Consider the following 12,933-nt stretch of genomic DNA (forward strand, 5'->3'; position numbering starts at 1 on the left):
AAACAGGACACATGGTACTATTTGCCAACAAGAGGACTTTGGCAAAATATCAAGGCACATAGAACAACAAATGTACTGACTGTAAGAAACCTGACAATGATGCAAAATCGAAATGTGGATATACTGTTTCTTACTAACTGGGAAAAAGAGTCCAGAGAAAACAAATATTTCCTGAAAATATCTGAAAGTGTGAGCTCGAACGCAGCCCTACAAATTGACAAATTTTTCACAAAGTATAAGGTTTAACTTTACTTGCACAGCAAGTAAAACATACACAATAGCTCGTTTATCTGCCATGCAATCACGAAACAATAAGTGACACCATGTTTTATTGTACATTTATAGTAAATTCTGACAAAAAAAGGAACAAATATGCATAACACAACTCACACTTACATACCATTAATTCCAGGCTTTCGGCATTTTTGAACTTTCCGTTACATGCTACCCGAAAGTAAAACTTGTGGTTATGCCAAGATTGACTGTTTCTTGAACTGTCTGGGGGCGGGGAGGGAGAGCATATGCCCTCTCACCTGTATGAAAACGATGTTAGCTACTTAACAGATTCAGGACTTACTAGACCCGGTGGCTTTTGATTTTGACAGCTGTCCAGATATCAGTTGGACTCCTATTTTCTCTGTTGTTTGCATCTTGTATGTCAAACTGCTGGTGTGTTGTAAAAGTAATTGCCTCTAAGTATATGCCTGTTACGTACAAAGTGTCCCATTTTCCAGTGGCTGTTTTATAGTGTCACATTCTTACTGCTCTCAAGTAAACCGCAGCAGATAGCCTCATAATCCAAAATGAGGTTACTACTTGATCTGGATTATTTTTGCACCAGGTCTCTATTTTTTTGGGATAATACGTTTTAAATGGGTCCATGAAGTCCACACAAGAGGCTGTATTTTATATGTGGAATGGGGTGATAAACAGATGATGTGGACATTGTCTTCTCTTGCTTTGTCTATCATGCAAATGTCACATGATGTCCATTTAGTATTAGCACAACAGGATCAACAAACAGCTCCACAAAATCGTCAAAGTACTTCATAAAAATACGAGTCTGAATCCAGCTACTTGTGTGGCATGATGAAGTTAGCCTAATATGAGATACTGTGTCCTAATATATGATATTGGGATACTGTGTATTAGGTATATCAATCTTAACTGGAAACCTAACCTCGTAGTTATGCTTATCAGTTTGATGGACAGTTCATTATAGTGAATTAAAGAGTATGTTGTGAAGAATATAATCATATGAATACTGTTGAAACAGCTACTCAAGCTCAGATACTGAAGCCGCCCTACAAGCACATACACTCAAAACAACATACAGTGTGACACTTTTAACATTCAAAATCATTTTAGGTAATGCCAGTATCTCTTGGGTGAATTACAACCAGTGTCAAATCAGAACAGTCGTTCTCTCCAGTTAAATTCTCATTGCAATAAGGCAGAGATGTGCATCCCATAATGCGGTGTCTGCAGTTTCATACCCATAGGCCACTGACATTATCAGTGCTTTATTTTTCATCGAAAAACCAAATTTTACGCTTCTCCTTTCAATTGGAAGGTCATTAAATTTTGTACCTGCTTGTCACTTTCGGATTATTGTACACATCCAACCAGATTTTAACAGATATTGTCAGACAGAATTTAAACATCTTATTCAGATCCATTACGTTGAATAGGTGAACTTATTTATCCCAGCATAGTTGTAATTTAGCAGTTTATGGACTCATCGTTAAACATTCATTCTCTCTTACTCAATTTCATCTTATCTGCTACTTCCATGAGGAGTTTTATGCATACAGACAAAGCTTTCTGTTTGCCAACTTAATTTGGACCTCACTGTTTTCAAAATTGATAGCGATAGTGAATTTTAGTGTTCCTGAATAAAAGGGAATTACCAGTTTCATTTGCGCCATAGAACTGAATAGTTATTTGATTACTTACTCTCTCCTACATCTGAAATAAGAGCTTCGTACAAGACAAAACTTTGGTAGAAGTCTGATTGATCTAAAAATCACGTACTCCTCAGCATAATAATATTCTCTCATTCCTACATAATGAATGTCTTTAAAATAACTGGGTTGAATTTACTTAAATTTTGTGTTTTGATTATTTGTGCATGTGGTACTCATTAAGAGAAGAGAAGCAAACACAGAGAGGCTGTCACCTACCACAACAGAACTAAAAAAATATATTGACCAGATGGTGGAATTGAACTCTGATTCAACAACTGCTGGCAACACTAAGACCTCCTTCAGATCACATCTAGTGCTCTCATTCAAATTGCTAAACATTTTGTGACTGCTGTCGATATCCTACACTTCTGTGCACAATGTTTAACAGGCATTAATTTCCAGTGTGGTGTACACTACATCTCAATGGTATGATACATTGCTGCTATAACGCAACATGGCCATTAATGGAGCGAAAGTGTTGCCACAAATTGTGGTGTGGCTGTACATGCCGAGAATGACCATGTGAGAATTAGCCATTTTCCGCACAAACAGTTGTGCTTTGCCAACTTTTCATACATATTAAATTGAAGAAATAGTTACACATTGACATTTGTTTTTACAGTCCACTGCATGGATCACTGTTTGCTGCATTAGCAGCCAACGATATGTGTAATTTGCAGAAAATGATGTAATAGAGTTAGTTAAGTGGATCGTGTCTGAAAGAAAGAATAATAATTAGTTTACACAAAGGCAACGATGTCTTAAAGAGTATCACAGAGGAATATTTTACACTATAGTGAAATACACACTGTTACAGAACTTTGTTGCTCTGGAAAGTACTGGTGAATTAAACAATAAGGCGTGGCTGGATAATTAAGGCAGAGCATGACCACAAAATTACAGTGTCCAGATTTCAATTCTGATCTGCTGGCAGCATCACAGACAAGGTATTTTCCATTTTCAGTTCTTGAGGTCACACTGGTTATTTACATTGCATCAGTAGTAGTAAAAGTAGAATTATTTACATCGTATGACTGAAAATAAATGTAGACAAATATAAGAAAACTGGAAAGTTGAATGAGGAAGTTCAACATCTGCTACCATTATCAAGAATAATCCCTTCAAAAGAAATACACTGGAACTGAAAAAAAGATCTATTGTAGACCTTATCTGTTGTAACCCACTTTGAATGATGCAGATTCCTGATGTTCATTAAAGACATGCTATCACATTTGAAGGTGGTTCTTCTTCTTGTCTCCAAGAGGATGCTTTCAACAAGATAGTGTAACATTCCGCTTTGATATTAATGTCCATGAGCACCTTACCAAGAGATATCATTATCATTGGATTCGAAGACGAGGTCCAACATCATATCCAGCACAATCACTGAATCACACTGCAATGGTGTTACATGGAACAGTTGGTAAATGAAACCCCAGTAAAAACTGATGAACTAACTGTTAGGGTTCTCCCTGGCTGTCCTCATTGTGCAAGAGGGATGTTTCAGAGACTGCAGTAAATCTTATACACTACTGTAATGCACAAATTGACAAACTTGACTGTCACTTGTAACAGGTGCTACAAGTTCAAGTTGTTGTCAATACGTGCGAGTTGTTTGTACCAATAAAAACCAAATATCCATTTCCAACCATTAGCTCTAAGAGTTCAAATTACTTAATGTAGGAACCACTACCATTTGTATAATTTTGAACATAGGGTTTGGAATACCTTTAGTTGCGGAAATGTCATAACATCATTTTGATGTGACACAATGTCTTTAAAAATTATACATCTACATTTTCTGTTTGCATTTGCCAATCTTGCTCTAGTAAGAAAACAATTATGTTGTAAATACTGATAGAGTACATACTAAATAATATACACAAATGAAGACAATAAGCTGATAAAGAAGTACACAAATAAAACAGCAAAAAGAGACAACACCACTAAGAAACAAAGATCAAAATATGTAAATAGACTAAGAGAGAGAGAGAGAGAGAGAGAGAGAGAGAGAGAGAGAGAGAGAGAGAGAGAAAACTGACTCAATTAGTCATGCATCAAAACGACAATGGAAGAATCTCAGACAGTAGATCACAGAAGAACAGACAGATAAAATCAAAACAATTACAGTATGTTAAACTTAGATGAATAAAAGGAACTAAACTTGTTTTGGACAGCAGATATGTACATCATTTCTCAAGGATTAAATACACAAATTATGTATGTAATGTGTTACTGAATATGCCTTGTCAAGTGTTATTGGCCATATCCATGTATCCCTAGTGCAACATACTCTTTATCAACACAATAAGAAAAGTCCATGTGATAGCAATTTAACTAATAAATAAATTATCACATACAAGACTCAATCCACACCACAAAGATTACATTACTCACATATCCAAATAGATGTCAGCAACTTAAACCCGTGTCTATGCGATTTACCTGGTCATAAACACATGAAGCACAGGCAAAGTAAGAATGGGTAGGTAAGGGTAGGGGCGAAGAGGAATGGAACCTACTACTTTATTTAGAGCTGCAACCATAAACATTCGTTTTAGACCAGGTACAAGAGTTGTGAACATTTTCACAGCAGTATACTAGCCATTAATGACTTCTAATAAGGACAAAATAAACAAAAATTTATGCTATCTTCTACAGAATTTATGAGCTATGCCACAGAAAATCTCATCAATGTTATTCACAAAACACTCTTATCAACCATTTGACTTGTTTTGGAAACAACAAATGACAATGGCGACAAAAGTCTGTGTCCGCCAAGACAATAAAATACTTTGTGATTTCACAAATGACTTATTACCTTGTTCATTTCACAATCACAGATTGATCAGGTTTGTCAATGCTGCCCAATGTTGTGTTATATGACTCCAAAAGATGTACTTTCAATAGTTTTCACTTACATTGCACAACATGAATGAGGAAACTTACAATAGTGTGAAAATCTGTTTCCAAGGATTTGTAAGAAATTACACTTCTGTATGCAGCAAATGCTAAAACTGGTGGTTGGTGAGTACAAGAAAAAGAAATTAAGTGACTGGAATGTAAGTATTGTTATTGTCCTGAATCTCTCCTTCTCAAGATGTAATACAACATAGTACAAAGGATGTAAAGCATACAACTACTGGCACTGACTGGTTACAAACACAGATATGAAATTAAAATGTTTTATAACACCCTTTATATTTTAATCCAAATTATTATACATGCAAATATGTGAACAAAGCTCCACAAAAAGAAAATCAGTTATACAGCAATAAAAAATCAAATACAATTGTATAAGTAATGAGCTTATTTGTGACATGCCCTTTACATGATGTGACGTGTAAAATATACAAAAAGTGAAAATTAGAGAAATATTTTGTGCCAAGACATGTCAAATCTAGTCAATAAAATAATGAGACTGAAAAAGCTGTCTGAACAGCATGACTAAAAAAGTCAGTTTGATATAGCACTTTTCCTTGTAACAGACAACATACATGGAAAGTCACAATATAAGCAAATGTTGGTGTGTATATATATCTTTGGATCAAAAGGGCTCATTTTTACTTGGTCCATCTGGCAGCAACAAAAATCTCAAGTGGTCATGCTGTAGTAAACAGGTTGGCATGTTGCTCTACCCATTATGCTTTTATTTAGAATTTTGCTGTAAATCTCTAAATAATAATGCTAAAAGACAAGTAAAAACCTTCAAATACAGATAAAAGAAAGTAAAAATACAAGGGAGGAAATATCAAGAAAAAATTCCAATGATTATATTATAATCTGCCATGGGCACATAAAAAGGTATTAAAAATGCAATGAAGCATGATCTTCCAAATTTTCTTGGAAAAAAATGGGTGCAATAAAAAACTGAATATTAACTTGAGAGACACAGAATCACTTAACTACAGACTGAAAATGTGTAAAAATTCTATACCAGACAAGTTGGTTTTTTCCCACTTCATTATGGAGTAAAATGGCCCACTTCACAAACGTATCTGCATATCCTTATTTTTGACAGGTCATGTAAGTGGAGCATTGGTCCAATAAAAAATGAGCACAAAATATATCACCAAATAACTAGAATGTCAACAGACTGTTGCAGCATATGCACTTAACAAGAACAACGATCTGTGATTGTGTCTAATAAACCAACAATTTGCTAACAAGCTGACCTCATACTTATAAATTACATTCACCATTTCAAATGAATAACTTACTAACAATATATACAAAATTCATTTCTGCATTTACACTCATAAAAACACTATTTTAATGATAAAATGCTTTCTTTTCAACTTATAGCAGTAAACTTTATATGTTGATAAAATTTTTAAAAATTTCACTATTTTGTGATACTGCACAGCCTCAACTTGTTCTTAAAATTTATATTTGCACTGCCTCTCATCAGTCAACTTTACAAATTAGTACCTGCAAAATGAGATAATGTAATTTATGATGCACACCTTTACTCTGCCTTTCTCCAATGTGTATATATACAATGCCTGTGATATAACTACAGCAAAACATTGCCTTTTCGAAAAATATTAAGTTGAAAAGAACACGGCAAATTCACAGTATAAAATGTTTGGTGCTCAACAATAGGTCTATATACACGACACAGTTTTTGCTTTTCTGTCTTTGACACAACACTTGACTTCAAGTCACTCTTCAGCTCATAAGGATGGATTTTCAAATTTGTTGCCTCTCGTAATGTGTATGTTCTCATATGATGACTCCTGCGTCAGTTCCAACACGGTATGCTTCTTTAAAACAAGAAGGGTGTAAAACTTTTGTGCCACCTAGAATAGGGAAACAGGACAGAATTAATTATTATGGATAATAAGTAAAAAGAGCAAGCAATTACACAATTAATGCACTGAGACTACTGGTCCAAAACAAGTGCCAATGTAAGTCACAATTATGTAAGATCGTAATTGATTATGTAACATTTTTCTTGGTCAATACACATGAATTTTTTTTTTTTCTTTTTAAAAATAATAAATGAAATACACAAGACAAGCACCTCAACAGCATGAAAAGAGGATTACCCACAAACTACTACAAGTAGTATATTCAGCTCTCAGTTATCACAAGAGCATTATTATTATTATTATTTTTAAAAAAGGAGGCTATGGAATTAGAACTTGAAATCCGTCAATAAGACCACACCAAACCATTTATAAGCAGGAGACTATGTCCACAGAGTTACATACAGTACATACTCTATAGCATGCAAATGATTGAACAGGAAACCAGAACAAGTTACATGTTCACAAGATCTCTACTGACTTTTTTTTCACATCAGTCTTTTCTCAATGAGCAGCATGATATGCTCCTTTCATTCTGTGTTCAATAAAATAATGCTTGTGTTCGTCTGTGACAGATAATTATATTAAAGTATAATATAGTAGTTTTATGTATGTACAATGTTTCCTTGCTGTTTTGACAGAGCACAATTCAATGAGATAAAGCACAATAATCTCAAATAAAACAATACAAAGTAGAAAAGGAAAAAAACATTAAAATGTGCCAGGATGTTTAAAAGTACTTCAATTACCTTGTGAGTTCTTCATGGTAATTTGGACTGCTTCACAAAGTTGGACACCAGAAAATCATGGTAAAACTATGATGTCCAAATTCAAAACTCTCATTTATAACAAAACCTACAATTGCAAACATAGTCAACTAGAATGGAATGAAAAAGAGTCACATTTAAATGTACACCACTAGCAGAGTGGGAATACCACACAGTATTCTCAGTTCATCACCCAAACTGTTTATATTTACTTCAATATACACCATCATACACAAAACATTCAGATGATCTGCTTAACAGCGTGTTGGTCCACCTCTAGAATGCAGTACCCCAGTGATTCTGTGTGCATGTCTGTGACAAGTTCTTGGTATGGGTGTGTGGCACCATGTATCTATGCACAGGTCACATTATTCTTGTAAATTACAAGCTGGTGGTTTATGGGCGTGGAGGTGGTGCCTAATAGCATTCCAAGTGTTCTCCATTGGGTCCAGATCAGGCGAATTTTGTGGCAAAGGCATCAACACGAGTTCAATATCATACTCCTAAAAACCATTGTAGCACAATTCTGACCTTGTGACAAAAACAGTTGTTCCACTGGAAGATGCCATTGCTGCTGGGGTAGGAATCAAGCATGAATAGATGCAGGCAGTCTGCAGTAATATTCACATAGTCTACAGCTGTCATAGTGAGTTTAATTATTACAACTGGTCCCACTGAAGCACAGGTGAATGTCCCCATAGCATGATACTGCCCAACCCCCTCCCCAAAAACCTTCGGCCATGATGTGGTTTCGAAGAGCTGTTCGACTGGATGATGGCATATCTGAAAACAACCATCAACTCAGTACAACAAGCAATGTAATTCATCCAACTGCTGACAATTTCCATTGGTCTATGGTCCAAAGTCAATGGTAGTGCCCACTGCAATCCTAACTGATGATGTCAGTGAGACAATGTGGGAACATATAGGGCATCGCCTGGCAAGCATTGAGTTCCACAATATGAGCTGAACGGTGTGCTTCAAAATACTTGTGCCTGCACCAGCATTGCAATCTATTGTCACATCTACCATAGATCACTGCCTATCCTGCTTTAAGCGCCCTGTTGGGGCTTGTAAGTCACTACAACAATTACCCATTCGCACAAGTTCTGTGCACGCACTTTCCTTACAGTGTAGCATCCAATACCTTTTGGATGAAGCTCTTGTACAATAACACTGCACTTTGTGGGTGACTGCCAGCCTTCCTGCACTCAAAAGTCACTTCAATTACCTCCTGCTGGTTCCCACTTCACACTGTTCATTGCATCTATGCAGTGACATCACAGATTATCAAGTATGTCTCACCTTGTAGACACAACAGGTTGGCCCCTTCAAGTGATCCTAAATGACACCTGTACACCAGTATTTGCACAAATAACAGATTCAAAGGAGTCCAAGATTAACTCACTTTTTTTTATTTTTTGAAGCCTACTATGTACTTACCTCAACATAATGAAGAGTTCTATCAGTTCCCCCCCCCCCCCCCCCCCCCCCAAAAAAACCGATTTGGTCCTTCTTCTTAGTAATCAATCCAGAAATTGGTTTTCAACAGTTCTTCATATGAAGACGTTTTTCAGTGAAAACCCTAAACCTTCTACAAATTGTTGACACATTCCTGCATTAGTTGTTCCTTAGCATTTCCGTCTTCTAAAATGGTAGATAGTAATACAAGACCTCTTAATATCTTTTACATGTAGCTACACCTTTCTTAAGGCATAGTTTTTCACTGACTCTTTCCAGCATCACATATTAGTTACTGAGCCATCCAAGAAATCTTCAAAATTATATGACAGCACTTTATCTAACATTGATCAATTTCATTTCTCGCTTTGCCAGATTATTCATACAAAAAACTTCATATAATAAATAAACTTTCCACTAAAGAAGATTTTACTTGGTTTGTTTACACTGCCACATCTCTCCTATTGCAGTAATTATAATTCTACGAAGAAGATAAAAACATTTCTTTTTTTAAACTGGTGAACAATTTACAATTGCAGTATGTCTGGTTACACAGGTGGGCTTGGTTTTATTCTTACTTCTCTTTGAATACATTGTGACTAAAGATAATTAGTTAGAAGATAGGCTATGGAAAGGCAAACCTACATTTATATCATTTGTAGACTTAGAAAAAGCTTTTGACTATGTTGACTGGAACACTCTCTTTCAAATTCGGAACGTGGCAGGGATAAAATAGAGGGAGCAAAAGGTTATTTACAATTTGTACAGAAACCACATGGCAGTTACAAGAGTCGAGGGGCAAGAAAGGGAAGCACTGGTTGAGAAGGGAGTGAGACAGGGTTGTAGCCTACCCCCGATGTTATTCAAACTGTATACTGAACAAACAGCAAAGGAAACATAAAGAAAAATTTGGAGTCCAGAGACAAGAAATAAAAACCTTGAGGTTTGCGGAAGACATTGTAATTTTGTCAGTCAGCAAAGGACTTGGAAGAACAGCTGAATGAAATGGAAGCGTCTAGAAAGGAGGATATAAGATCAAAATGAGGATCATGGAATGTACTGTAGTCGAATTAAATCACGTGATTCTGAGATAATTTGATTAGGAAATGACACTTTAATTAGTAGAAGAGTTTTGCTACTTGAGCAGCAAAATAACTGATGATGGTCAAAGCAGATAGGATATAAAATGTAGGCTAGTGATGGCAAGGAAAGCGTTTCTGAAGATGAGAAATTTGTTAACATTGAGTATAGATTTAAGTGTCAGGAAGTCTTTTCTGAAAGTATCTGTATGGAGCATAGATTGGTAGGACACAATCTGAGGCATCAAGTCAATGCCAATTTAATACTGGAAGAAGTGTGGATGGTAAAAATTGTAGATGGATGCCAAGAGATGAATACGCTCAGCAGATTCAGACAAATGTAGGTTGCAGTAGTTACTCAGAGAGGAAGAGGCTTGCACAAGATAGAGTAGCATGAAGAGCTGCATCAAAACACAACAACTATAGCCCATTAAATTTCGGAAGATACCCAACCAAAAAATAAGTGGAAGAAATTTTATTTGCGCGGCTGCATCCCCGAAATTTATTGGACTATTCATTATGCCACAAAAAGTTGAAAATGAACAAGAACAACAACAATGATAATTTGTGCCAGACAAACTCTAAAAAAACAGATTTCCTACTCTTTGTGAGCAGTTCTCTTAACCAGTTTATGGAATTACAGTCTCAGGCCTTTAAGAGTTTTCAAAATAAAACCCTGTTTCGAAATATAGCAGGAAAGCAATTCTTGTTGTAGATTAACTGTATGAGTGTATCAGTAACTTCACTGAATGATAACAATAGACTACAGCATCACTGAAGTAGGATTACTATATGGCAGTGTTACAGATTACAGCATCACTGAAGCTGGGTTCCTGAATAAGGCGTTCCAAACATCTATCACCAACGATGATGCAATATATATCCATGTTGCATACATAAATTTATAGCAGAAATACTGAAAACACACACACACACACACACACACACACACACACACACACACACCTAACCATGCCTTCGAAGGCCCAATGGTACTGACTGACCACAGTGTCATCTTCAGCCAATAAATGTCACTGGATGCATATATGGATGGGCAAGTGGTCGGCATACCACTCTTCATTGCCAGATAGCTTGAGGAAAATGGTCTACTGGCACGTAAGAGATTCAGAAAAAATACTGTTCTTGTGAAACCCAACTGGCTCTCTATTTGCACGAAATAATGAGATATCGACACGAGCTGTCAAATTGATTCCACATTTCTAAATTTCCATTAGGGTTTGGACAGTGTCCCTTACAAGCAGCTTCTAATCCTCTGGCATGCCTATGATATGCAGGCTAGGCCAGGCTGGAGACCAATGACCTCGCTGTTTGGTCTCCTCCCCTAAACAACCCAACCCTCTAAGCCAGGCTGTTCCAGTTCAAGCATCCATTTGCAGACAGTTGGGCCATAGCTTACACAACTATACAGCTCGGGCGAGCACCTACAGGCAAGAACGGGCAAATGATTCACTCAAGCAACAGACTAAGGTGTGAATACAATGCAACTGGGCAGCCAATACTACCTGCAGACTACTTGATAGGCACCTGTCCCCTTGCAGCAATCTTGAAACACTACTGGTCTAAACTATCATGTCTGTCAGAAATGTATGTAGTAATTGGTGGAAAATCAAGTGAAGCTGATATTACATGTGTTTTCCCAAAGAAACTGTTATAGACCCATTTTCTATTCTCAATCAATAAAAATGATTCAGTAGATAATCTGAGTGGCTCTCTTCTATTGTTTACACATGACATCGTCATTTGCTGTTTAGTAAAGTCAACAGAAAGCACGAAAATAGTTTAGATTCATTATTTGAATGCCCTTCAATAAACTTTACCAAGAGCCGTACACTTTAAGATATTTTATTTTATTTCGAAAGCAACCAGTTTCGGCAATTCATTTTGCCGTCTTCAGGCCCCATATGCTTTTTCGAATCAAAGAGCTAATCGTATAGTGCCATAAAACTGGATATCGCGAATCCCAATCATTGTGCAGCTGATTTGTATGAAAGCCCAACAGCTTGACAACTGCTCCATGATATGTTGTACACACATGTTTGACCTTTTTGTAGGCAAGCCTAAAAGATATAATGCAATATTGAGGCACTTGTGTTACTACTTTGGCACATATAAACTCTTGGCTACAACAATTTTCCACATACAAGCTAAAGCAAATTCGATAAAAAACACATTTACCTGTTTTCTGTTATTTCGATGCACCATATCTGAAAAATAAAGCTTGTCACATCGTTCCAGTTTACTCCTCACAATGTGGTACATATGAGCAGCACGTTTATTCAGCACTCGTTCCTCAAATTGCTCATATGTCTCATCAACCTGCTGTTCTTCTTGCTGTTAAAAAAAAAAAAAAGAAGTGATGACAAGTGTAAAACATTGTCAAAATGCTGTTCTTAGATGGACATGGAGAGAAAAATAAGTGCCTTATGGTAGGCTGTGTACAGCTGAGTTAATCAACACATCTTTCTGGATCATTATGAACAGAAACAAAATCACAATGTCTGTGAATCGATCATACATATCCACTGGGCCTTAATAAAGACATTTCCTTTAATTATTTTTTGCATGGTGCATATAAGCTAAATCTCATGTCAGAAGTCAAAACAATCTTTCTAAATAAATTCTTTAACCCGCATTTTATATTTATAATCTACAGCAGGTGGTGGTGCACACTTGGTGTATCATCATCATTTCAGTCTTTTCTGTTCCACATATGAATGATGTGTGATTGTTCCTATGGCTGGAATGGATTGATAAGTCTGCATTCTTTCTGCACATCTGGTATCACACTTATCTGTCAGCCAATGAGCACTGAGTGCTCCAAGTCATC

General features: G+C 36.3%; 1 protein-coding gene across 2 annotated transcripts in view; it reads right to left on the bottom strand.

The window, feature by feature from the left end:
• Positions 1-5,143: 5,143 nt before the first annotated feature.
• LOC126476861 (double-strand-break repair protein rad21 homolog) overlaps positions 5,144-12,933 on the bottom strand; it is a 64,757-nt gene continuing 56,967 nt past the window's right edge. For both annotated transcript variants that reach the window (XM_050103576.1, XM_050103575.1), the window contains exons 13-14: positions 12,282-12,437; positions 5,144-6,769 (exon numbers count right to left, since the gene is read on the bottom strand). In XM_050103576.1, coding sequence (XP_049959533.1) covers positions 6,644-6,769; positions 12,282-12,437 — 282 coding nt within the window. In that variant the 3' untranslated portion in view covers positions 5,144-6,643. The remainder of the gene's footprint in view (positions 6,770-12,281; positions 12,438-12,933) is intronic.

This window comes from Schistocerca serialis, chromosome 1 (genome assembly GCF_023864345.2).
Source record: "Schistocerca serialis cubense isolate TAMUIC-IGC-003099 chromosome 1, iqSchSeri2.2, whole genome shotgun sequence".
NCBI classification, from domain to species: domain Eukaryota; kingdom Metazoa; phylum Arthropoda; class Insecta; order Orthoptera; family Acrididae; genus Schistocerca; species Schistocerca serialis.